Source organism: Chaetodon auriga, chromosome 12, assembly GCF_051107435.1.
Source record: "Chaetodon auriga isolate fChaAug3 chromosome 12, fChaAug3.hap1, whole genome shotgun sequence".
Lineage (NCBI taxonomy): Eukaryota > Metazoa > Chordata > Actinopteri > Chaetodontiformes > Chaetodontidae > Chaetodon > Chaetodon auriga.
This window is the reverse complement of record NC_135085.1, coordinates 10198396-10225368: the sequence shown is the minus strand read 5'-3', so window position 1 is coordinate 10225368 and position 26973 is coordinate 10198396. Positions and strand designations below refer to the sequence as shown.

Sequence of the window (26973 nt, the reverse complement as noted above, 5' to 3'; positions counted from 1 at the left end):
GACAGAAGAGGTAACACAACAGTTCAAAATATCAGCTTTTATTTATCCTTTAACTAAACAAGTTCAGAAGTAAGACGTCAACCTATATAATCATGTATAAAAATGTAATAAGAAGAATCTCAAGAGACAAAGCAGACGGTACATGTATGTTCTTTGGCTACAGAAGCCTGCTGGAAGCCAGTGGTAGCAACATGTGGGCTGAGACACTGGCTGAACAGAGGAGAGGAGCTTCAAATGCACGGACTACATCTGCACAACAAAGAGGTATCAATGTCAAAAAGGTCTGTCCATTTCAACAAAAACAAACATCTCAAAAAAAGAGACAGCCATACTAACTGAATATTTACCTCTTGCAATGACATACAGCATATTAGTTTTCCAGTGATTGTTTTCTGACTCAGTCTAAACAAGCGAGTGTAGCAGTAGAAATAGACCACAAATTATTTTTCTCATAGAAAACAAAAAGCATACATGCATACATATTGTCCAAAGTAATGTGACAAAGGAGCACCTGATATAAAAATACTGACCAACAACACTATGTGAATAACTTACACCCTTACCTCCTGTCAAGCTGCAAATGCAAGCCTATACAATACAGTGAAGTTTCTGAGCATGTCCTGAGTGTGTTAACTACAAGGTGATCTTGACTGTAAAAGCAAACAATCCAAGTGCAGCTTTTGATTTTTTTTGTGTGTTTTTTGGACCTGTCACATGAAAAAATTTACGACCAAGTCAAATCATCACAATAATAATGCTGGAGCTCCCCTTTGTCAAGCTACATTGTCCAACTATATGGCTGAACACCTTAATCCAGAACTACTTGCATAGGCAGCAGAAAAAAAGCAGAACAATTTTGAACTCTTGGTATGAGAACTGGGTGTACAACATCCACTTTATTTTTCTTGAATAACTATCAGGCAAAGTAAAAACTAAATAGGTCCTCAAAGATCTCAGCATTAACAGTCACTTTATCAATTTCAAATCAAAATGTTTTAAAGGTGATATTTTAAAGGTTATTAGGAGTCCTCCTGGGCTGGCTTCTGATCATTTATGCACTGAAATGACACTTTATTTGGGGATGTTATTTTTCAAAAGCTTACGTTTAAATTTAACCAGAGTTACGAGAAACATCAAAAGCAGAATTTAAAGAACTTTATCATGGATAAACATGCTGCCATGTAAAAAAGGCCAAATAATCTGTTCAAAATGAGATGACGACCTAACGGACATAATTTGATATGTGCAATCCATAATTAAAAAAATGAAAAAAAGAAAATCAGAGAAATCTGCCCTGTGAAGCAGAAAAAGGCATATGAGAAAGTACAAGTGGAAAAGGGAATAATAAATGTAGTATAATTCTATATAAAATAATAAACATTTGCAGCAGCACATCTCTTTTGAGTTCCTCCTGAACGGCTCACAAATGAGCACACTTTCCAAAATGCAACTGAAGGATATGTCTGCCCAAGGCAACGAGAGGTACTCACAGCTGGGACTAGAGAAGGAGGGGACATGGCTGTAAAGGGACAAGCATTTATTTACCAAATCTGGAAAGAAAAGAAATGTTCACTGCATGATAACGGTAGTGAAACTCATGAAGGTTTGAACAAAACTTCCCCTCTTTCTCTTATCCTCCAAGATTCACCATTTAATGTCTGACCAACTACATTCTGTCAAACAAAACAAAACAAAACAAAAAAAATACAGTTTCATACTTAAATGGTCTGGAAATGAAAAGCATATCACTGGATTAAAAATCAAGCACAATAACAATTCACTGAAAGCCTACAGGTGCAGTGCACTGATCAATTGTTTGCCCCTGAATAAATGGGGATTCTGTAAACATTCAAAGCAGATAATGAAAGATAAAAGCAGAATAACACAAATACGGTGTGGTATAATGACAACTCCTTGTCTTTAAACACGAGGACCTGACGTGCTGTAATCACACTGGATAGCACTGAACGAGTAGGCTTTACAGTAAGCTTAACAGGCAAAACTTGCTCCTGTCTAAACTAAACAAAGGCATATATCAATTAATGCTCTGAATACAGGCTGTGTACAAAGTGTCCTTAACACAGCCATAAACCTCTTGTAGGTGCTGGTTAGAAGTTAGAAGTGATGATGACAAAGACAAGTCTAGGAGGCAGTGACTCCCTCCCACTCCACCAGGTACTGCACCTTGCCATCGAGGGTGACCCGTCGTGCCAGGACTTTATACTTTTCCCCACAAGCCAGCCGCCCTGCTGCTCCGAAATAGCTGCTGATTGAGCTCTTGAGGTGGGAGAGCTGGCTGTTGGGGTCCATGCTGTGAACTATGTCTGTGGAGTGAAGCCCTGGGAGTGGGCTCAGCACCTCTGTAGCTGAGGGGTTTGGGTCTGCGTGGCTGGGAGGAGGGATTTCTGGGTTGGGGGGCTGCAGGGCTCGTCGTGGCCGCCCACGTTTCCTTTTTAAGGGTGGGGAGGAAACAGGCATGATGCAGGCTGCAGTGCGCGTCTTGCTGGAGCTACAGAGGCTGGAGGGTGTTTGATAGGAAAAGAAGTCGTCAAACAACTGATTTTAGTTCTGAGGGCAATAACAAAAAAAAAACAAAAAACTAAGGTCTTTCATGCCTATGGATTGTTTGGTAAATCTGGTGCATTTGCCCTTTGGTTCGGCTTCTTTTCACACAGAAAAATCCACGCAAGCCAAAATGGAGCACTACAAGCCACGTGAGAACACTCACTGGTCAGATGTGTCAGGGGCGGGAGCAAGAACGTAAACACAGGAGGAAGGTCTTGAAGTAGGTCCACTGACCAAATACAATGTACTATGTTGCCCTAGTCCAGGTCCGACCTGGATTCATTCTATGGCGAGCTGCTAGCAACTGTAAAATTCACTCATCTGCATCCAACTGTTCTAAGCACACCTGGCCACTGCAGCCACTTGCTACTTCATGCTGGTGATGCTGGTCACCACTATTCTCTCCCTCCGCTGCCTAGTTAAGTGTCAGGAAGTCACATATTTGGCCCATTAATCCAATTTCAGTGAGCTATTTTGCCCAAACAAAACCAAATGGAAACGTGCCAGCATAACATGAGTCAGCTAACTATCCGGCTAATTTTGGGATTTGGGATTCTCTGAGACTTCTGCTCAAAGCTGCAGAAAACTCGACACCGAAAAGATCGCTGCAGGTCCGCTCTGCTCTGTGTCTGGTGTGAACAGCAAGATTGAATGACATGGGAGCCGCAATGAAAAGGGGGCTTTTCGAACAAAATACCTGCCTAGGTTTACATTGGTGATCTGAGTGAGGAATACAAGGAACATTTTCCAGGACAACAGAGATTATATCCAGAAATATTTGGTCATTCCAATCAATTTCCAGGTGTTTTCATAACTAGAAAACTAGCCTCTACATTTCAAGGACTTCAAGTGCGTGTGGAAACACTGGCTAAATGCTACCCTCAGCATGTTAACATAATCAAACTGACATTACCAACATGCTGATGTCATGCAGGCACAGTGCCTTACACTAGTATTCACTTCCCTGAGACTTTTCCACATCCAGCACATTTTTGTTTCAATTCTTGTTTTTGGCACAACAACAACTATTTTGCACCTTTGAAGCACTATGCATGTGTTGATAAAATGGTTAATAAAATCAATTTCAATTCAGAATAGACATATATTTACAGAAATCAATGAAGCTGATGAGGTGAAACATTAAATATGTTGCCTTTTTGCTGTTTTCTATTGAGTACATGTGAAAAATCATTAGCAAATAATCCCATTCCATTGTATCTATGTATCACACGGTGTCCCAACTGTTTTGGAATCAGGGTTGTAGATGTCAAAGTGAGAAAGTGGTAGATGTTGCAGCTGAATAGCAGGCATACCTTGACTGTCTTGAAATGCTAGTTGAGGTAGTTTCTGTGGTGCTCAGGGCTCCTATGGATTCCACATCTGAGGACAGCAGAGACCTGTCACTCCTGGTGGTGTGGGAATGGTGAAAGGAAAAAAGAGACCAGAGGATGAAAAAATTAGACACAGAATTTAAAAAAAATGCAGCAGACACAGTTATAGTGACTGTACATAGTTCTCAAACAATTAGTCAGATTAGATTCATCTATCAGTCAATCAAGAGGAAATGAATCTGCAAAACAACTATTGTTTAAGTCAATAATCAAGCAAAAATGCTCAAATAATCATCTGGTTTGAGCTTCTCAAATGTGAGGATTGGGCGCTTTTCTCTTTGTTAGATCATAGCAGATCAAAAATCTTTGAGTTTTAGACTTCTGGTTGGATAAAACAAGCACTCTGAAGATGTTATCGTGGGCTCATTATGTCGTCATGTTTTCTCCCCTAGAGATTCATTGAAAAGCCAAAGAATTGTTAATTGCAACCCTAACAGTACAGTAGCTTCATGATTGTTTAGGAATACCACAATCTCTCACTTACTTGATGGAGGTTAAGTGATCCAATGTATGGGTCTCTAGTGGTAGAGGCTTTCTTATTTCCTGTCAAAGATAAGAAAATAATGGTTAGCATTTCTCAGTGGGTTTCCTTTTAATCTAACAGTTTCTCAGTAGCCCCAGCAAAAGTTACAGTTTGAGAGTTTGTGTGTATGCCTATACTGAATAATGCAAAAATACACACCCCTTTCTACAACTATGTGCACACCCACTAAGATACACATACATACAAATGCATGCACACACACCTGGGATAAAAGTTCACTGGTGCGTTGTCGTTTAGCCAAAGTCTCCAGAGACCGTGCTCCTTGCTTCCTCTTTTTCTTCTTTTTCTTCTTCTTCTTCTTCTCTGTGCCATTGGTTAGAGTACTGCAAGTTCTAGTGCAACAATAACAACAACCTTTCACAACAGTTTCACAGTTAACGACAGTTGTGCATTATTAACACTATAGTGTTAAGCAGGCACTCGTTATGAAACTCATTACAAGGTACCAATACTGGACCAACTGCAAAAACTGTTGTCCCAATTCATCGTTTAGACACAAAAACACGGGAAAACAGGGTCCGTAATCACAGATAATATATAACACGACTGAATAGGACATGAAGTCCAGCATGCTCCTTAGTTCAAAGTTAACCAGTTAAAAGAATTTTGGTCCAAAACAGCTATTTTTCCCTCCATTTTGTCCCACCCAGAAACACCAAACCCTTTAACTTAATAACTCCAAATGTAAGTCTTCTCGTATTACCTCATTCCAGGTAGGGCTTTGGTGGACTTGCATCCCTTAATAGTGATCTCATGAGAAGCCCTCTCCATCCCTCTGCTACTTGGCTCATCAGAGTTGGGGGGAGCAGGAGGGAAACGGATCCTCAGCCCGAACAAGTGCTTCTTTTTCTTTACCTCCTTCCCCGACATGAACCTGGAAGAGAAAGGAAAGGCAGAGTGTAGTGACAGGTCGAAACAGTAAGAGCAAACATTGGGACAGACAGGAGTTAAGAAAAAGACAAAGGGTTAAAAAAAAAAAAAAAAAAAAAAAAAAAAACGCTTAACCAGTACAGGAATGACTTACATGCTCTTGTTGCTGTTTAATGCCTCCAGAACACATTCATATCGCTCTGATCTCGGGGTGTTGGTGAGCTGCAGACACGGGGGAGGGGAGTCACCAAACAGGAAAAACAGGGTGCGAGGAAAAAAAAAGGTACGATTTCAGAAAATCAACACCATATGGTTTCAAAACCCCAATCTGGCAGCCAGGGATCATTTCAAAATAATTAACCCTCTAGGACAGGCTAACAATGTGGTTTTCTGGTCTCCACTCAACTTGAGATGTATTGGTACATTGAGCAGCTACATACTAATGAAACCACTAACGTATAACAGGTTGCCAATTCCAAACATCCTGTGCCAAATCCAAAACATGCCAATATCAGGCTACACAAACACAGTGTGTGTCTTTATGTTCAGTAGAAACTCTCCATAGAACACAGAACATAAAACAGTGTGTGTGTGTGTGTGTGTGTGTGTGTGTGTGTGTGTGTGTGTGTGTGTGTGCGTCCAGAGCTGGGCACTGGTGCATTACAAATGAAAGTTCGTAAATAGTCAAATGTAAACTGGTAAAACTGTCCTGACCTCCCCCAGCTGCAGCAGCTCCCAGTTATCATTGATGTAAGTCATCAGGTGCATCTCAGAGTCAAAGTATTTCTTCTTGTGGATCACACTCAGGTTGTACAGACTCAGGTGTGTGACATCCCCCCTGAAACATTTTAGTAAAAGTTGTTTTCTTCACTTAGTCTGGATCCAAATGAATTCCATAAAAAGAAAAACAAATATGTTGTTTAGGCTCTGTGGCACTGTTTCAGTATAAAAAACGTAAGACTGGAACTTAATCATCATGCTAGCATTTGCCATAAGAGGGGCACTACTTTGGAAAGAAGGGCAATCATATGCTTGTGTATTTTATTAAATAAGACTGGCTGTCAGTGCCAAAGTTGAAATTACATGTTGAGATTCACTTACCATCTGAGAGGCAGTCGGCTGAGGTACTCTGGTCCACCATTGCAAACAGAACAAATAAACAGGTAAAACCTAAAGTCAAGCAAAGAGTCAAGTCACTCCTGGCAGCCAATCAGAAGTCTTTTCCACAACCGTGGTATAAATACATACAAGTATGAGATATATATACATAGTGTATTTGCACCTATCTCCGTAGAGCATGGGCATCTGTAAGCAATGGAGACAGGCCTCATGGAACCACTGCTGACACCTGTTACACTGCAGCATCTTCAGGAACCAACTACCAGGAGAGAGGGGTGGGGGTGGGGGGATACAGAGCTTAGTTGTACCACAATAGGTGGTATAATTATTTATATATAGAGAATATAGATAGATTCTGAGTGTTACTCACTCTCCTGGACCCCCACAGTAGCAGTAGCACTGCTGGATGTTCGTCTTGTGGCCCTGGTCCCACACGAGTTCATCCAAAGCATACGGGAAGGACAGATGCAGCTCCCTGTGCTGCTGATGCTGCTGCTCGTGCTGCAGGAAGCCTTTAGCAGACGCTCCCCTCCTGTGCACAACCCCCCTCTGTAAACCACACAGACAAAACTATGGTTACCCAAACATAAAACTATGTGTACGCTTTACTCCACAGATTATCTTTTAGCTGCCCTTCACAGTCTTTTATCTTCATTTTATCTTACAGTTAAAGCAGAGCAAATACGCAGTCTCACAAAATAGTGGCTCGTCATATAAAAACATGCGCATCTAATCAAACAACTTAAACATTCAACTGAAGTTTGTGTGTATCGACGCTCAAAAGAAAAGCTGTACCTTAGGTATAGAAGTGAGCTCACACTCTGAGCAAAGCCACTTGTCGTCTGAGTCAATGACAGAGGCATCGATGATGGGGGTGTGGCACAGCTGATGGTAGCCTAAAAGACAATGATAATGTTTACATGCAGCTGCCATCTACTGGATCATTCCTTGAAGAAGCACAAATTTCACTGACGACCAGTGATTCGATAGATGGCAGGTGAATGAAAAACAGAAAGACAATGAACGGTACCTTGCCCGCACTTGTCACAAATGACAATCTCATTGGGCTCCTCTGAAGTTTCATCCTGGCATATGGAGCACACAATGTCATCGTCCTCATCATCCTCATCATCTTCATCCCCTGAAAAGGACAAAAGAAGTCAGGGCAAATATTCACAACTCTATCATCAGCAGCTGTTATGCAGGCTAGTTGTGAAAGAGAGGAGACTAGCCAAGGACCTTAAATGGTGTTTTAAGTTGACTGGCTATTTCTTTGCTTGGAAGTAGTCCCAACAGAAACCATTCGCCGTGAGGTCTGTGGATTATTGTGAACACAACTTTCCATTTTCAAATGTAATTAAAACAGCTCCATTACCCTCATGTTACTGGGGTGGCAAAGAACCGTGAGGTCAGGGTGTAGTGAAACACTGCAAGTACTTTTCCTCACCACAGCAGCAAAGTGAGAACTTCAACCACTGGAGGTCAGCAAAAAACAAAGCCTTTAACTGACATTCAAGTCAGCTTTGCGACACTGTGTGCATACAGCTGTGCAGCAACATGTGGAGCAAATCAATTTGGAATTAGTCAAGACTGAAAAATATAACATACAAAATTGTGAAAATTTGACAAAATTTTTATATTTTTTATGCATCACTACTCACATGAATCTGTATTACAAAGCATATGAGGGTCAGATTTGCATTTTAACTGACTGATGTGGAAGAAGATAGACTCCAGTGTGCACCTCCCCTGTGCTCATCACACGCTGGCAGTGTACTGCTGCTGTGCTGATGCCAGACACCGTGGACAGTTAACTGTCAGCAACATGAGTATTGAGATAAGTAAGACAGAAGGCAGACAAAGTGCTAGAATTGCTAGAACTCAAGCAAACTAACCTATTAACCTGGACAGAATCTAAAGTACAGATGCTGCCAGGCAATAAATCAAACCTTTTAAATTACCTGTAAATCATCATCAATTGCATTTTTATGCAATTATAATTATTAAATATTTAACAAACATGTAAAGCTTGCAGTTAAAAGACGTTACCTGTCTGAATATCCTTCCAGAGAACCCAAGACTTTGACTGATCCTCAAAAACCACAAAGCATCGCTGCTTGTCCCGATCAATCTGAAGGAGGAAGCAAAAACAGATTTATGTCTTCCGAAACACCACACTGAGATACAGATACAAGATAATGCTGCAGGCAACACTTGGGACACTAGTCCAGAAGTTGGAGGAGTTGAGGAGTCACATCCACCTAATTTTATCAGGTTGACTTTATGCATCCTACGACAAAAATTGCTTTATATAATTTAAGTAACATTACAATTCAGTGAAATAAAGTGGCCAGAAAATGTGCACCTGAAGGCCTCCTTAAGGTGCTATTCCACTGGGTTGTTCCGATGTGCCAGAAATCCAACAAGGGTGCTAAATTTCACAAGTTTGAGTATCTGGTGTACTGGAGTATGTGGTAAAACTGTGACAGAAAACTCATTGTCATACTAAAAGGAGTGCTTCCCTCACACTAACCTTGTTGATTGTCCCCAAGTAGAACAAGCCATCTGACCAGCGGGCCAAGACGTCCTGTCCCTCTGTAAACCTGTTAGACATGTCGTCTTCTCCATACTCCCCCCTAGCAGAAAGGCTTGTGGGGGACAAGGACACAGCCTGCTGCTGCCGCTGGGGGAGAGCTCTGTGATGGACAGACAGGTGATCCACAACCCCTGAGTCTCTGCAAACCAGGGGGGACGTAATCAGGAGAAAGGGAAGGGGTGGAAGAGGGAGGGAGATGCATTTACAACAGGGAGTTCATTCATTTACAAAACGATAATGACACATTCAAGGACCAGGAACAAATCATGAGTCAGTGTAAAAATGCAGATACAAGATGGGATTTTCACACAGCTTTTTGGGGTTTTTTTTAATAATATAAACCTGAAAATAGCAGTCCTGCAATCAACACTATAATTTGGACCATCTGTGAGATTTCGTTGTGTCAACCAACAGGAACTGTACGCAGATCAATCTGAATCCCGACTGAAATACGCTTCTGTGTGTGTAGTTTTAACGGAAATACAAGCAGATAGTGTGTGGTTACAGAAACGCTCACAGAACGCGGCTGAAAATGAAACATGCCATTTCCCCTCCAGTGGCTACAAACAACAGGTGATTGGACTCATAATTAGTGCTAATTGGTAATTAACCATGATCACGCAGTGAGTAAGATGGCTGCAGGACACTGCTGAGTATTTCTATACCATTTCACCCTAAAGAAAAGAAAAAGAAGCTCATTATCAATTTTTAACACTTAAATATTGACTGACAATTGATTGCCGGAGACAGTTTTAATTAAAGTCTAGAGCACTTGACTATTTAAAAACCATCTGCTGTAAAACAGTATTCACTATGTTAGAAATCGTACATTTCATTTTTATATTTTCTTTTGCCCACTGTCCGTCAGTCCGAGACTCCCTTTGTTCGGATACTGAGAGAAACATGGTCAATATGAGCCACTAGAGCCGATAAATGGCCAGTTTGAGATAATACTGCATGCTGAAGTGAGTCGTATATAAAATAGCTCGCAGCCAGGCCTGATTGTTAGCGTGAATAATCCACATGCAGAGCCGTAACCCCCGACAGGTCGCTGACCGTCGGACCCACACCCCCCACAGGAGGAAAACATGACAACAATACCTCATTCGGTCACCTCCGCTTCGACAAACGACTCGTAAGACAAAATAACAGGATACGAGAGACCGCTCTAGTCCCGCTCTTTCTGAAGTTTAATTTATTTCAGGGATATATCGCGAAAACTTGCGGGGCTCGTGCCTTCCTCAGAAAATAACAAACGGCTCATTTTCCCCCAACACGTTCGCCATTTTGGTTTCCCGCTGATGACCGGGGAGTGCATTCTGGGAAGCGCTTACACCGCTGCTGGTTGTTTGTCGCAGCTACGTTCATTTTTTTTTTTTTTTCAAAGATTTGAAATTGTAGGCAGGGCATTTACCAAGCAGAGCACATCCGCCCTTTAAAGTACCATAAGATGTACTTTTGTAGTCGAGCACAGCATCTTTTCTGCGGAGTGGGTGTGAATGAACGTTGAATACGAAGCAACGTTGTCATCAATAGTACTTAGTAGTCATACATTTCCGCAGATATGTGTTTTTTTAAAACTTTCAAAGAGGAAAGGTTTCATAGACTTGTACTAGTTGTGGCCACTTGCTGGCGCTACAACATCATGTGTTGTCATTTATCGTTACATTTTTTTTATGTTATAACCGGAAGTTTTGTTAGGTGTTGGCCTAGCGCTTAAGCAATAAGGCTTTTATTATGAAAGCCGTAGCGGAAGTTTATTTTACTCATGTTCGCTAACTTGACCTGTAGGCAGCTTCATCGTTTAGCAATCACTCAACACTCAGAATGACCACATAATACTAACGCAAACTGTGCGAATTCGCTTTAACACATGTGTCTGTCAATTCGGTGAATGACCTGAAAACTTTTAAACGTGTTATGTGTTCGCAAGCATGTTGCGCATGCGCTGTAAACATCCTTTTTTTCCTGCTTGAGGTATGTTGCTTTGGTTGAAGACCAGCAGCGGCTGCAAAGAGCAGAGGCAAAGTGCAATATCAAAGCGATTCACGCGGACAAAACGAAACGACAGCCTGGGCTCGTGGATCACAGAGGGGCTCAAATCGGACATTATGCAGTCATTCCTGTCTGCTTCGTAAACGAGGCGAGTCGTTTCATGAGAAAGACGCTCTCCTGTGTATTCTGGATGATCTCCCACAGCCAGGTCCACGTATTGAGATGATCTATTTTTGTGATGGCGAAGGGTCTGTTTCCACGGGCCTGGGTGAAAAAGTCTTTCTACTTCCAGGTAATGTCACGCTTCGATGAATGCTCTGTAAAGCGGATCAGCGTTATAAACTGCGGGTTTAAATTGCCCGTGAGCCTGTCTAAAATGGACTCGTCGTGGTGTCACGTCAGACTTGACAGCTGCCAGTAAACACGAACCTGCCCGGGCTGCTCTGATATGCTTTAATGGATCGTTTCCAAATACCTGAGGAATGTGAGTGCTCGTGAAAATCACGCTGACGGTGTTTCTGCTGATCTAGAGCAGAGCACAGTGCAGGCCCACTACAGTGAGTGTGAATAATATGTGAGAGAAATTGATCATCCATGCCAGGACTGATCACCCAGGGAGGAATCTGTGTGTGGATCATCTCATCTCACTTCATTTTAAGTTTTCATCACCCTCTGTAGTACCAGAGTAGCAGTGGTCTGCTCAGTTTTGTGATCAGGTTGGATCTTCTGATTTGGGTACCAGTGGCCTGATGCCAGCATCTTCCTCCAGTACAGTAAAGACCTTAAGCAGGAGGATTATAGGGCTGCTTTTGTTAGAGTTAACACATGACAGCATACAATACAGCCAGTTTATCACAACTTTGGGCACAGATCACAATCCGAGCGCTGAGACATGGGATCGAGGGTGTGAAACGTGTTGACAGAGCTGATTGTGGCTGGCTTCAGTCAATATTTAACGACACGAGCCTGAGTGTGGCCTCACGGGCTGGTTAATGGAATAAGACCAGACACAGTTATGGTAGGCTACGTTTCACCCTGTACTTGTCAGGATAGTTTCTGTCTCACACCCCTTCATTTATGGAGAGTTTCCTGTCCCACACCACTTTACACTCTCTCTCTCTCACACACACACACACGCACGACACTGTGCAGAATTGTTTTTTTATCTTGAGCTAAGCAAAGTTTACTGAAATTTTTGGCCGCGCTGGTCTTGTAACGTGTTTGTGTACTGCATCGTGTCATTTGCAAAGGTACGTGCTGTTCCTGTTTTGGTACAGAGTTCATTTGTGTAAGGAGAGGGATGATTTTGGCAAGTACATTCAGTGCTGGTGTGATATTTTTGTAAATGTGTGCATTTTGTAGTTTGCTGAGTTTGCTCCCAAAGCAATTAATACCTTTTTATATTTAGGTAAAATGTCAACACATCAACGTAATGCAAGTCCGGCTGATACCGAGTCTAAAAAGAGTCTTGTTAGGGGAACTGCTGGTTTGTGGCGACACACCAAAATGTGTTGGCAGCGGCATGTCGTCCAGGTCTGTTACAGGACATGGTGTCTGGTTTGCACCAAGGTGTTCAGAGCTGTTCCAAGAAGCAAGTTTACAGGGTGATCTGGACCACTTTGCAGAGCGAAACCCAACAGTCCACATCCCACATCTGTGGGGGTGCCAGGTTTTAGCTTTACCAAAGTCATCCAGTTAACTCTGTAAACATGTTTCTTGGAGCAAAATCCCATCACATCCCTTCCATGTGGTGCAGCACTGGTCTAAACCCTGCAGCCACATAACATCTAAACTTCTGCCTGGTTTTTGAATTTCAAAGCTTTTTCAAGCACCCGTGTTCAGAAAGCCACGTGGAAGTCAGAATCAGACTGTTGGGCCTCTTTGATAACCAGCATTGCAGTTCTTTAGTACCTTTGCCCTGTCGGGGACTTACTGTTGATCACAGGAATGCATTAGTCAGCCTATACAGATATTTTCCTCTCAGGGATGGTGTCAGCCATGCTTCTGTGCAGTGACATCTCGACTGCAGACAGGAAGACACAACGAGGACAGCCAGCTCTGTCCGGAGGAGTTCTGTGGACTCCATAGTGAAAGTGGGAGAGACAGGGAATGGGCAACACCTCCGAATCCCCCTTTGAGACCCCGAGGACAGCTCCAGGCTGCTCCGTCCACAGTACATGAAGATGTGACGCTGCAGGTCTTTTGTCCCTGCTTCACGAGGGCTAATGGTCGGTAACTGAATGTAACCGTTGACAGCTGGTAATCCTACAGTTTGCACCACAGGGTTTTTGTATTATGTGTCTTTGCAGTTTGAGCAGTTTCCTGCCGGCACTACACATCATCTGCTTCTTTTTTCATCAGTATTTGCAGTATCTGCTGCCACCTCAACCGAACTGAATTACTACATATATTTTAAGGACATGTTGTGTGTTTTCACTTTGGAGGATTAGTTTTTCTTTTTTATTTGCTCTTCTTCATGTGTAGTGTTAGTGTTTCTTTGCTTTACTGAACTTTTCTCACTCAGTTCAACATCTTTGTCCCTTTCCATTTGCAGATTAGTGCTGCAGTTACTACTATACATTTACCACATGTACATTGTATATAGCACCTCTATACCATGCTTTGTATTACACTGATTTCATCTCCTTTATTTACAATTGAATTGACTGTGTGGGAACAGTTAAGCTTGTCTTATGTTATCTTAGCTAAGACAAACACTACATGGAAGAGGAGACAGTGCTGAGGACAACAGGGAAAGAGTGAAGGATAAAACTTTTTGCTGCTCAGATTTCACTTCTTAAACTGTGAGGCTTCATCATGTGTTCACACAGAGGCCTTGAGACATCACCAGACACACAACAAGCGCACACATGACTCTTTTACCCCGCTGTGTTTTTTGTGTGGGTTTCATGCACGTAGCACCTTCTACATCCATCGCCTACATACAGGCATAGTTGCTTTGCACTCCCATGGTGCCCCCTGTTCCTTTCCCGGAGGCCCACTATCTGTTTGTTCATCTCTGCTCTGCAGGGGAAACGTCTCAACACGACGCTGCTGTCAGTGCACCAAAGGGAACGGGAGGTTGTCCTGTATGCTGCCTTTGCTTTTCTGTGAAGTCTTTAGTTCACAGTGGGGCTTTGTTGCATATTTTTGTGTGAACAAATTCCACGAAAAAAAAGCCCCGCACCTCATTAGGGTTTTTATCATGTTCAAAACCCACAAAGAATCCGAATTTATGACAGTAATTAGACCTCCCGTGTGTACATGAATGTGGATCTGATGCTTTAATTTCTGCTGCAGTTTGTAGGGACTCAAAACAGAAAGACCGTCAGTCCGGATCAGAGCTGTTTACCAAGTACAATAATCACAGTACATCAAAGATAAAGAAGGCTTGTGTTTGGTCCCTGTCTCACTGGGTGCATACTTTGTTGGGATTTGGAAACCGTGCTGCAGCTGAAATGAGAGGAACAGCGCGCTGCCAAAATACACACAACATAAGCTGTTCCTGCCATGTGATCAGAGTGAGAATCAAAATCACTTTATCCTCCCAAGTACAGTTACAGTCCCTGGAGAAAAACTAGCTGCAGAAGTCACATACTGTGGCTTACAGAGCAAATCTGACCCAAATTCTTTTTTGCTGCTCCACTGCACCCTCCAACAACTGACTTGTCTTCATGTTTTTCACTTGTTTGCAGACCAGTAGTCACTATCTGCTGAAAAGATCGTTTAATCAACTGATTTGTCAGTCTTTTGCCAGAAAAACAGGCACAAATGTTGTGCATTGTCATCATTTCAAGACATGCTTGCTTTTCTCGTTTGGTCACACAAGTGGAAGACTTCAATCTTTTTTGGCACTGTGGACTAAATGCCTGTTAACTAAATTAAAAAGTGGAATAAACAGGCTGAAAAAAATCATAATAATAATTTATATCTTGTTTTTTCTTTTCAATTCAATTCATTCTGGTGCCCATAGTGTCACCTATATAAAGTTTCTCCTGAAGGCATGAAGAAATCACAGAAACAACAGGAGCTCTGTTCAAAGGTGCATCGAGAGACATGTGATGCGGGCATCTTGTGACACTGACAGTCATAGCCACAACCAGAATGGCATGCTGGAACAACTGGATCTGCAACCCCCTAACAGTCCTCCAGCACACTGAGCTATGGCTGGTGACTAATCAGCCAGACAGTACCTTGTTATGGGACACCCCCCCATGTTGTCACCATGGCAACCTATTATGTGATGAGCTTTGATTAGGGAGTGCAGATGTCTTGCTTGGATTAACACCCTTTTGGTGCACTGTGTAGCATGTAAATACAGGCACACCAGTCTGGATTAGATTAATCATAATTTTATTGAATTAATAACATCATGAATGTGCGTTTGTAGGCTCGGATCTCCTTTGTGCGGGTGAAGTACCTGTTCCTTACATGGCTGACTGTGCTGGTGGGGAGCTGGGTGCTCTATGTGCAATACTCAGCCTACACCGAGCTGTGCAGAGGACATGAGTGCACCAACGCCATTGTGAGTACTGGTTTTCCTCAGTCATTTCATTTATTTGTTTTGACCGTGTTGTTTTGAGTGATTTTTGGAATGAATTTTTATTTTGTAAATTGCTGCTGTGTGAAGAATACCTGGCCTGTGGGCGTATAAGGATATAATCTGAGTTCTGTGTGTTCTGAAAAGTAAAATTCTTGCTTTGTTCTTATCATCAGATCTCATAGATGATTATGAAGAGGCTTAACATTTAATCACATTTCTCTGGGTTTTCTCCTAGTGTGATAAATACAGGAAGGGGATCATCGATGGCTCTGCCTGCAGCAGCCTGTGTGACAAAGAAACACTCTACATGAGCAGATGTCTGTCGACACTCCCTAATAACCAGGCAGGGAACAAAGCTTACTGTCTGTTAAACCGTCTGCTACTCACGACGTTCAGGTGGTTAAGTGTTTGTTTGGCCATTCTGCTGGGCAGGTGTACACAGGAAGCTGGGGAGACCGTGATGGGATCATCCGCTGTAAGCTGGGGGAGGTCGTGCACTACGAGCTGGGCGAGGAGCCGGAGCCGCGGAGAGAAACCCCCGTGTTTGACAAGCCCACCAGAGGCACGTCGGTGGAGAAGTTCAGAGAGATGGTCTTTAATCACCTCAAGGTAAAGAACCTGAGTCCGAGAGGTTCACACAGAACCGCCATGACATGACGGACTAAAGCCGAAAATGACCCCCTTTAATGCCCAGATCAGATACACGATTCTAGCCCAATTTTGAGACAATTTTGTAGAGGCCGACCAATTACCAACGTTGTGGCCAATTGTGAACGACAGTCGGGTGTCTGTGCTCGTGTACTGTGACATGCTGAACAACCTGTCGGGCGACGACAAGACTAGCATGTCAGAATTTTTTGTCTTGTCTAGTGTGACATCTCCCATGACAGGTTCCTGAGCATTGACCAATTAGGTGCTCTCTCCAGAGCACAGTCAGGTAACCATGGTGACAAGGAGGAGGAGGAGGAGGGATGCTGTCAGGTGGGACAAAAAAAAAAGAGAGGAAAAGTTCATTGAGCTGTGTCAACAGTACACCTGCCTGTTTGACGCTTCCTCAAAGGAGCAGGACCGAGTCAAAAAAAGACAAATATTGGCAAAAAATAGCAGAAGCTCTTCATCAGCCCAGCGAGAAGCTGCTGTGCTGTCATAACATCATCTCCAGTCCTAACTGCAGGAATATTCTTGTCATTACGAATTCCAGATCAAACATGAAGTAGCCTGTTTGATGTGGCCAACACAGCCGAGCCTGCTCCTTGAGATAAATAACTGTGCAAATAAAATCACTATATGTGAAACTTGTATCTGTTGTAATCGTTATGTGGATGTTGCCCAGGAGATGTAGAAATAATGACAGATTGAGCCGAAGTTCACACCGCCTCCTGCATTTGCTTTTAGTGTTATAGAGCATCCACAGCCGCTCTCTCTTTCTTTTCTTATTTTTTGGTACACAAGACATCCAGTATCACACATGCCTCTGTCAGTTTGATTGACAGCAGCTTCACCCGCCTCCCCAGTGACCTCTGAAGTTGTGAGTGGTCATGAAATAAAACGTGCTGTGATTAGCCGGGGTCATACGTGTAGTCTTGCCAGTCACCCGACCAAGACACGGCAAGAGTTTGTGGCACTTTGATCGTTAGAGCTGACACAGTGACCATCGTCAAAGGCAAAAAAAAAAAAAAGTTATGTATTCTGATCCTGGCATGAGCTTTTGTCCCTTTCTTTCCACCAGTCCAAGCTCGGAGAGCAGGCTAACCTCGCCAGCCTCGTCAGCCAGATCCTCTCTGTTGCGGACGGCAACAAAGACAGACGGGTGTCCCTGCCAGAAGCCCGCTCCACATGGGCCCTCCTGCAGATGGACGAGGTATAATAAGCCACTGAACAAGAAAATTAAGAAGAGTTTTGATTTGTTATCTGTGGCACAAAATATGATGTTGTTTGCAAACGTAAAGTGACTTTCATGCTCTCACAGCCAACTCATTCAGATTTGTGCTTTGTTGTTTGAGGTGCTGCTGGGCCTGCTGCTCCAGGACCGTGGACACACTCCCCGCCTCCTCGGCTACTGCGGGGACCTGTACATGACGGAGCGAGTCCCCTATGGGCCCCTGTATGGTTTGTCCCTACCATGGCCGCTGGTGTCCTGGGTGCCCAGCGGCGTGCAGCGCACTATGGACCAGTGGTTCACCCCCTCATGGCCCCGCAAAGCGAAGATCTCCATGGGCCTGCTGGAGCTGGTGGAGGACATCTTCCACGGCACCTACGGCAGCTTTCTGATCTGCGATCTCGCCGCGGCACACTTTGGTTACACCGACCGCCACGAACTCCGCCTGACTAACACCCGAGCCGTGGTTCCTGAGAACGAGTTCAGGCGCACTATGCGGGCGCTTAAGTGTGAGACAGATGCCGACTGCGTGTACGGGACGGACTGCCAGACGTCATGTGACGTGTCAGAGAAACGGTGCAAAGAGGAACCGGTTCAGCCAAACTTGGCAAAGGCGTGCAGTACACTGAAGGACTACCTCCTGCGCGGGGCGCCGTCAGGGCTGAGAGAGGAGCTGGAGAGGCAGTTGTACGCCTGTATGGCTCTGAAAGGTAACGCCGGACAGATGAACATGGAGCACTCGCTAATCCTCAACAACCTGAAAGCTCTGCTGTGGAGACAGATCTCACACACCAAGGACTCGTGACGAGAAGAGGACGTCCTCGAATCATGCCAGTCGGTTCCTCACAGGGAGCTGAATGTTACACATGCTGTGATTATAGGAATTGCAGATTTAATGAAGCAGTTTTTACCAGCTCTCAACTAATCAGACCGGCCAGACTGAAGGAGACTCTACCTCCCTTATCCAAGCTTCAGACACTCGGGGGCCTGGAACACACGTCCGAGTACTTTGAAACAGAAAAAAAAATAAAATGAATGATTGCATGTTGCCATCAGTTACTCTTAAAACAGCTCATGCAGCCACATTGTATTGTATTGTCCACTCCAGAGGAATGTTCCCAGGACACTAATGGAAAAAAGTCTCCAGAGCTGAGAGACCACATTGCTGTTTTTACCACATCATGCTGACAAGGTTCATCAAAGGAGAGTTTGTTCTGTATGGGACGACGATGTACAAAACTTCAGTTTAAAGTGTAATGAATCTGCACTATTTTAAGCTCTGCTCCTTAATTTTATGTTAAGGGACCAGTGTGTTGGATTTAGTGGCATTTGCTCTCGCCTCACAGGGTCAGAGTCAGCGTTTGTTCCTTCTGGGCTTCTGTAGAAACATGGCGAGGCACCGCGGTGGACTCTGTGGAAGAGGACCTGCTCTCTGTAGCTGTGAAAAGCTTGTTAACAGAAACACAGCTATTCTTATTTTTGGTAATTATGCACAAAAATAAGTACGGTTATTATGTCTCATTTCTGCCAATAGATCCCTCTAAATCCTACACACTGGTCCTTTAAGGTTGCTACAGAGCAGCGAAACATAACCAAGGAGTGTTCTTTTGAAGGATCAGGCCGGTGATGTTGTGTATGTTTATTTCCAGCAAATCAAATGAAAAAGCTGAATTCATTGTTCATTTGGGTGTATTTTGGGCGTATATTTGACAATGGGAAACCTAGAGAGCATCACTTAACTTTACCTTTAACCACTGCAGGTTAGTGACACATGAAATGGAAAAAACTTGAATAAATCAGTGGAGAAGAAGTGAAAATGCTGCACGGGATCCAGAGACTTGGAGAACTAAGGAGCTTTAAAGCTCTCTCTGTTAGCTTTTCCTCTACTTGTCACTTATCTGCACGGTGAAGTGAGGCTGTTCTTGAGCTCCAGCGGACAACGTGATGATGACAGCGTGTCACTACTCCAGAGGTCATATACTGTGTCAGTGTACTTCACTCTGCTGGACATCCCACACCTGTGACGCTAGTGACATCGTCAACGTTGCATCATCGACATGAAAAGAAATATTAGTGTATTTAATTTGGTTTGTGAATGTCTTCATGCACTCGTCACTGCTAAGAGCATCCGTGGTAACGTGCTGTATCACATTGTTTTTGGATCTTGTCTCAGTGCCATAAAGATCATGCTGAATGTTTACCGCCGCTGACGGTGGAGATCTTTTATCGAATCTTGTGGTCATATTTGAATGCTGTGTAAGAGTACTTTCCATGATCCCTCCCGGGCGTCGCTGTTGTGAATTTACTGTGACCGAGTCGACGACCTGACTTGTTAAACCACTTTAAAATGCATTTCAGAGCAGACATGACCTGTAAAGCATGTCGGGCTTGTGGTCAATGCTGCTGTTTGATTTTTGAAAAATGTAAAAAATGTTTACTTCTTGAAGAGACCAGCATGATTTTGCACAATTAAACTACACACCACTTCACTGTAACTTGTAAAAATGGCTTCACGTCTGTTCTTTACCCGACACGTCATCATCAACCTTTGAGTCATTTATGTGGATTAAAGATTACTGCGGTAAATATTAGTCATGGGTGGAATCTAAGAAGTACGTACAACCACTCAACACCTAAAACTCATTGAAGAAAGTACTGACGCAGAGGCAAAAGCTTGAGTTTGAAATAAATTTATTTGTCTGTGTTGTGTGTTGTGTTCTGGCTGCGAAGCGCGGGGCCGGGCCCCTAACCGTCCCCTGCTTCTTGCTCTTGTGCTCGTAAGAAGCTGGCCTTTTTCTGGGCGACGCGGTCCTTCCTCTGTGCCAGAGATAATTTGGCGCGATTCCACCTGCCCGAAAAAGAGGCGACAACAACAGCTCCATTAACATTCAGCACAATGTTTGTCCGCTCGGCACTGGGAGCTTCCCAGTACAGCTTTTCAGTGCTTAGAAAGGAAGCGTGCGCTAAATGAGGACAATTATTCCCTCGGGTTTATGGTTAGTGTCAGATATCAATAATGTGACGTGGGTACTTTTAAGGGTTACAAGTCACAACCTGGTCCCAAGAACCAGAAGAGTTTTGTGTTGTGATCCAGCTAGCTCAGTACTGGTTTGGGGGGAGGGGAAGACATAGAAAGTAGGGACCCACCTCTTCTTCTTGACGTCTTTTTTGGGTTTCTTTTCGTGTACAGGATTTGCTCTGATGCTGGCGTGTGCCTTTTTGTACATTTCTTCTACCTGAAAAGAACGACAAAGACAGCATGTTGATGCACCACATCTCCACATTTCACCGAGCACGACGGTTCTTGCGGTCTTGCTTCTCTCAGCCCCGTCTTGAAAGGACAGTGAGCATCAGCCAATGCAAATGAAGGACCAACTACATTTTGCTCAGCGTGCTTTGTGTCATCATCAAGAAGCAGAGAACCAAACAAACTCTTCCGAGGCATTTGCCTTTTCTTCGTCCTTGTGGTTAGGGAAATGAGTGCTAAGGATGCAGCTGCAGCAGAGACATGACGTCTTTGAGCACCGGGCTTCAGTGTTTGAACCACGCAGGAGTAACCTTTACTACTGCAACAAAACTGAACTAACCAGTGTTATAGAGTTAAAATAAATACAGTAACATTGATATTTTTTACTTTTTTCTTTACATAAACCTGTGACAAACGTTTTCAGTAAGGCTCCTTTAAACTACGTGTGTGATCAATGAGATGAGCTCTGAGCAGAACACGTTGGTTTCTAAATGAACCTGTCAGTGCTCTCTGGTGGACAAAGTGAAGCAAGTGACTGGCAAAGAGCAAAATGCATGACAGCATACTGAAAGCAGAGCTGGACACATGCGGTGTGGGGGGTCTTCAGATGTTATATGACTGGAAAGGATGTCATTTTCACATCATTTTAGACAATTATTAAAATCACAGGTTGTAGTTTTTCACATTTCACAGCTTATCCTGTCCACACTTTGTACTCCAGTTGTCATTTGGTAAAACATTAACTTCACTTCATACGCTGCACGGTCTCCACCGTGGCCTGTGTGTGTGTGTGTGTGTGTGTGTGTGTGTGGGACCATAAAGCTTTTTTTCACGGCTCTGCAGATGTAATGGAGCCACTTCTTGTAAATTACCTCAAACATTTTTCCAGTTGAAATTTCTATGTCCGCACTACAAGTAACTTTTTTAATTAAATTAGTTAGTACAACATCATACTAATCCATGACTGCTGTCGTTTTCCTTCGCCTCCCATCACCGAACACTCTCCCACTTGAAGAGAGGAAGTGTTTCAAAAGGACAAACAGTGCAGGGATTTCAATTCTGATACTGGTTTTACTTAAATTTAGAGAATTTCATATTGGGCACATCTGGTCGACAGAGGCTGCACGTGTACCTACGACCAGAGACGCTTCGCTGTAGTCTAAAGTGCCATGTGCCGTGTGTTTTCATGGTGAAGCGCCTCTATCTTACTGTGTCTGGCGTGACTCCATTCTTGATGAAGCGAGAGAACTGTTTTTTGTAGGCCTCCTCGTCCTCCTCCATCAGGTAAGACATGTAGTCGGCCACGTTCATGCCCATGATGTGTTTCCGATGCACCTCCGCATTGAACTCTTTACTCTCTGCGTCATAACCGGGGAAGCGTTTTACACTGGAAACAACAAAGACCAGAGTTTAGTGAGTCAGATTATCCAGCATTTTTACACACACACACACACACACACACACACAGCGCTCTGAAACACATCAACACTTAAACACAATGCCAGATGTTTGCTTTGGTTCGTCTTGCTTCTCTCAGCCCCGTCTTGAAAGGACAGTGAACATCAGCTAATGCAAATGAAGGACCAACTACATTTTGCTCAGCGTGCTTTGTATCATCATCAAGAAGCAAAGAAGGACCAGCAACTGTGCAAAGATTATGACTGGGTAAGTAACGTCCTCCTCCAACACCAACCAGCAGGTGCGACGTTCGTACTCATGTGACGCTCACCTGTGAGGAATGGCCAGGCCTCCGTCGACTGCCCCCTTCAGCGCTCCAAACACCTTGTTGCCTGTGGTGGTTCTGGTCAGGCCCGCATCGAGGTAACACGTGAAAGCGCCCGGCTGTCCGTCGACGCTCTCTACATTGAACTCATCTCCCGTCACCTCCACCTGGCCCTCGTACACCTGGTCCATGCCAAACTTGTGCAGCAGCTAAGAAGAGATGAAGGAGGAAGTGAAGGAGGAGGAAACTGCAAAAGCATTCAACAAATCTGAAATTGTTGTTTCCTTTTAAATGTGTGGTCTGCTGTTATCTTTGCGCGTGCGCGCTCTTACCCTGCGAGCCAGCAGCAGCCCGGTGCAGTAGGCCGCAGCATAGTTAGTAAGGCCTACAGTGATACCGTATTTGGGCAGCTCGTGAGAGTAAGCAGCACACACAATCTGGTCTCCTTGGATCTTTGCATAGGCAATCTGGACAAGACGGACAGAGAAAGGTGAGTCAGGGTACTTTCAGCATGCTGCCACATGAGTTCAGCTCAGTCTCTCAGTCACTGACCTGGCAGCAGACGTCCCTGTTGGAGAACCTGACAATCATTCGGTACTTGGGCGTGTTGTACTTGTTCTTGTCCTGCACAACCAGCCGCTTGCGGGCGAAGAAGTCAGTTTTCCCCTCTGGAGAGTTTGGAAAAGCCAATGATTAATGAATGACTGTTTGAACAAATTTGAAAGGTTTAGCTTAATGGCTCGTGCTCATTATCAAGCCTGTGAAGCTGCTGAATAGAGAACATGATCTCACCTCTTCTTCTCCTGAATTTGACTTCATATCTCTTGAAGTAGGCCTTGTTCTTCACCACTTTGACGAAGCCCTGAGAGGAAAGGCAGAGTCAAGATGTTACCCTGCTAGCTACAACAGAAAAAGCTGCTTCGCTTCGCTTCACAGTGTTGACAGTGTCATATAACGAGATTTTTCTAAGTTATTAAACGCTCGGTGTGAGTGTCCTGTGATACAGGTCAGCTGAGGTTTCATCAGCCCCATGGCTGAAGCGCCACGTTAGACCTCAGCGGTTCACCGGCCGAGCAGCCGCAAACATCCACGGACATCTATCTCTCAAACCGCTGGAAACACTTTTCTCCCATCAAAAACATCTCTAAACATTCCTGTCATCTGCAATGGATGTATATCGCTACATTTTACTCACCATTTTCGAGATATTTAGCTCCTCTTCCTCCTGGATTCACGATCTCTCTCTAGGGACCGGAAAGCTGACTTAGTGAATTTTCTCCAGCGGGACGTCCCCTGAGCAGCAGCGCCCCCTGCTGCACCGGAGGATGGCACGACACACGGACCACCAGGGGGCAGCAACGACACAGACACAGCAGGGTTCACGCGTCTTCCCAACACTGATTTACTCTCTTAGTGAATGTTATAACAATATAATACAGTATAATGCACATTGTTATTCATCTTACTGAAATGCTCATACCGGTGGAAAGAAAAGGGATGTGGAATAAGCTGCTCAGAAATTGTCCAAATAAAGAAAATGTTGACAAAAATGTGTTTTCCTTTAGAGTTGCTGTAATTCCAGAGCTGAATTCTCTGTTGATAACATTTATTTTCTGTATTGATATATCAACAATTAACTATTTAAACAAGAAATGCAGCTGAAAGTGCTCTAGAAATGTTTACAGTGCTGTCAGGAAATGTTTCCTTTAGAGCAGCTACACTTCTAGAGTTGAATTTTCAAATATTAACGCAAACAATTAGTCATAAATAAAATAAAGATAAGAGCAGACAACAAATGTGGACATAATAAGAGTAGTAAACAATAAAAAAAAAAACCACGAACAATAAGAGTTGAAATTCATCTGAAAACTAACTGGAAGCCATTGTAGGGACTTTAAGGTAAAGACACTACTTTAACAATAGTTAGTGAAACAAAAATAATGAAGAGGATTCTCTCATGTCAGACATGTTATCAGCACAGTGACGATGAGGCCTGTTTGCTTTCAGACAACCTCTCTGTGATAGTTTGAGAGGTCAGCTCTGTTGATGTATCATCCCTGCGTGTCGCAAAAGCTACTCAACAAAATGATGATGATTTGGGCTGGAAAGGTGTTAGCGATGAAACGCCTGAAGCTTGGGTGGATTTTGAGTCCAGAGAGGTCACAATGTCTGATGGCTGAATCAGAATCTGACACAGATTTCTGTCTGAGTTAGCTGCCCACCTACACACAGAAGCACACATATTTGTACCTTGCTTAACATTGTAATTCATTTAACCTATAAAGGTCTCTCACTCTTCACAGCGCGCTTCTTGAGTTAACAGTCCAACATAGAATATATTACTCTCCCCGCTTCCCTTTGCATTGTTGTCGCTGACACAAGTGTGATATGGTCAAAAGCTCCAGAAAACTACTAAATGAACCCTGTGATATGAGATTTTTCCAAGTACTGTTTACAAGGTGCACCTCCTCTCAAATCATCTTCTGGTGAGAATGGTTTGCCAACAATTGTTTGTGTTCCATTCATCAATTTTCTTCCACTTATTTGGGGTCTCAGGGAGGCTGAGCGGTGTGATACCCCAGTAATTTGAGCAAACCCTCCAGTCCCCCTTTCTGAAGATGTGAAGCACCACCCCGGTCTGCCACTCCACAGGTACTGTCCCAGACCTCCTCATAAAACTGAGGTGGTAAGCCTGCAAAGACAACCGAACAATGTCCAGAGCCTTCAGCATCTCAGGTGAATCTCATGCACACCTCGCCTCCCAGGAGCTCCTTGACTACCTCAGCGGCCCCTGCCATTGATATGGGTAAGGCTTCAGACTCTGCCTCCTCCACAGAGGACCTTTAGGCCAGGTTCAGGGCTTCCTCATCGTGTTCTTTCCACCTCTTTAGAATATCCCCAATCCAAGTGAAGAGTTTTCCTCCCTGGCTGAACGCAGCGTGAGCCAAGCATTTGATTTCTTTTAGGGATGATCCTATATGAATACAAAACTGTGAATAAAATTAAGTCTTGTCTGACTGAGATGCTGCAATGAAGTTTGACATGAGAGAGCAAGAGAGACCTGACATAGAGTACATTGAGTAATACATGTTTAGATGTATGATATGATAAAACAATGACAATAGCAGCTTTATTTTCCACATTCAGTCACACATCTCTATTTATAACACAATCATAGTACAGGCACAAACTGGAAAACTACTATGATGTACGAGTATGACTAATAAGATGACAGCATGTCCAAAGTGAGCTGACATTCAGCAGCAGTTAGTAAGAGTGTCATGAGTAGCAAAAATAAACAGTAAAAGAAATATGTGTCTTACGCTGTGGATCCACCTATTTCCAGAGAGCGAACTGGTGCTGCTGACTCACCCTTGAAGCTGTGCCGTGAATACGAGCGGCGAGTCTCACACTGGCGGTGTCATTCAGAGGGCTCAGTGTTACTCCACAGGTCCCAGAGGTCATGGCCATGGACAGGAATGTATTGTACGCACAGAGATATCAGGAACATACTATCAGAGAATTTCCTAAAAATTAACATCTGACACCACGAGCAACATGAGGCAAATCAAATCAAAGCAAAGCAACTTGACTTTCTGGCTTTTTTCTACTGTCCAGTTGTTATTGTTTTTATTAATTCATTACAAATTGATTGTTATATCTTATCTGTATGTCACCACTGATTTTAAAACCATTGATTTCTTTCTTCTTTTTTTTGAGGATGATAGGGTGTAATTGGGAGTTTATACTATGATGTGTTTTGTTTGAGTAAGACTAACTTAAGCAGGGCTGCATTTAACCAACACGTGTGCAATTCAGCGTCTTCAGTCTGCTTCATGAAACGGTCAACGGTCCATTTGACACGTTTTCTAGCGTGGAAAAAAAATCCTTTGATTACTTTGTCAAATGATGTGCATCAGTCTATCTGTCAATTCTACGAACAACGACTGAAAAAGGAACCAGGATCTTCTGCTTTTCAGTTCGAATGAAATATCCCTCACTGTCACTCTCGGTGCAGATGTTCTCAGCTTAAGATAAGAAAAGTCAAAGTCACTCTTGTGGACAGCTTCCACTGAGCCGTTTAAGCTGTGTTTCTGCAAAACTGATTTCACAACAAAGACAGCAACTGTCCAGTCATCCGTGGGCAGGAGTGGTCAGCAGTTAATAAGGGTTAACGGTGGAGGCGGAGGGTGTGGTGGTCACACAGAGGGATTGTACTGGTACAACCTTCGTCCACTCTAGATTTTAAGCCACCCTATCCCAAAAAATCTTTTCTGCTTCAGGGAACTGACATAATATCTACAAGGAGATCCTTCAGTATTTGTTTTGTGTGCTGCCGATTCACGTTTTCATCTGAAAAGTCACAAAATAAAATTGAAACAAGATGACCTTGAGGTTACAGTGGACTAGAAATGACTTGCAGAAAGTCACACATCAACAAATGTGTTGACAGGCACACCACAGATAAGAAGACTGCAGTCTGTTAACAAGCAACACACTT

The 26973-nt window shown here is 43.5% G+C and overlaps 4 protein-coding genes across 6 annotated transcripts in view; 2 read left to right on the top strand and 2 right to left on the bottom strand.

Moving 5' to 3' along the window:
- Positions 1–26973, top strand: part of nsun4 (NOP2/Sun RNA methyltransferase 4) — a 181782-nt gene that overhangs the window by 151374 nt on the left and 3435 nt on the right. The window lies entirely within an intron of this gene.
- Positions 18–10405, bottom strand: mtf2 (metal response element binding transcription factor 2). The gene is made up of 15 exons (XM_076745584.1): positions 10187–10405; positions 9023–9224; positions 8539–8620; positions 7520–7630; positions 7285–7385; positions 6860–7038; positions 6653–6748; positions 6472–6540; positions 6085–6208; positions 5525–5592; positions 5204–5374; positions 4703–4832; positions 4441–4499; positions 3879–3971; positions 18–2518 (listed from the first exon to the last, which is right to left on the bottom strand). Exons 1-15 carry the CDS (start codon positions 10189–10191, stop codon positions 2143–2145), a joined length of 1866 nt encoding a protein of 621 aa, XP_076601699.1. The 5' UTR covers positions 10192–10405; the 3' UTR covers positions 18–2142.
- dipk1aa (divergent protein kinase domain 1Aa) lies at positions 11065–20002 on the top strand. 2 transcript variants are annotated; one of them, XR_013077884.1, is made up of 7 exons: positions 11065–11372; positions 15471–15605; positions 15859–15966; positions 16056–16232; positions 17353–17484; positions 17627–18984; positions 19037–20002. XR_013077884.1 is itself a non-coding variant. In XM_076745431.1 (6 exons), the coding sequence occupies exons 1-6, from the start codon at positions 11319–11321 to the stop codon at positions 18305–18307; spliced, it is 1287 nt and encodes a 428-aa protein (XP_076601546.1). In that variant the 5' UTR covers positions 11065–11318; the 3' UTR covers positions 18308–19996. The 2 variants fall into 2 exon arrangements, 1 of the variants encoding a protein (XP_076601546.1); XM_076745431.1 differs by having other exon boundaries at positions 17627–19996.
- Positions 20177–23767, bottom strand: rpl5a (ribosomal protein L5a). Its single transcript, XM_076745984.1, has 8 exons — positions 23668–23767; positions 23265–23334; positions 23025–23140; positions 22805–22939; positions 22479–22681; positions 21959–22136; positions 20650–20738; positions 20177–20350 (listed from the first exon to the last, which is right to left on the bottom strand). The coding sequence occupies exons 1-8, from the start codon at positions 23668–23670 to the stop codon at positions 20248–20250; spliced, it is 897 nt and encodes a 298-aa protein (XP_076602099.1). The 5' UTR covers positions 23671–23767; the 3' UTR covers positions 20177–20247.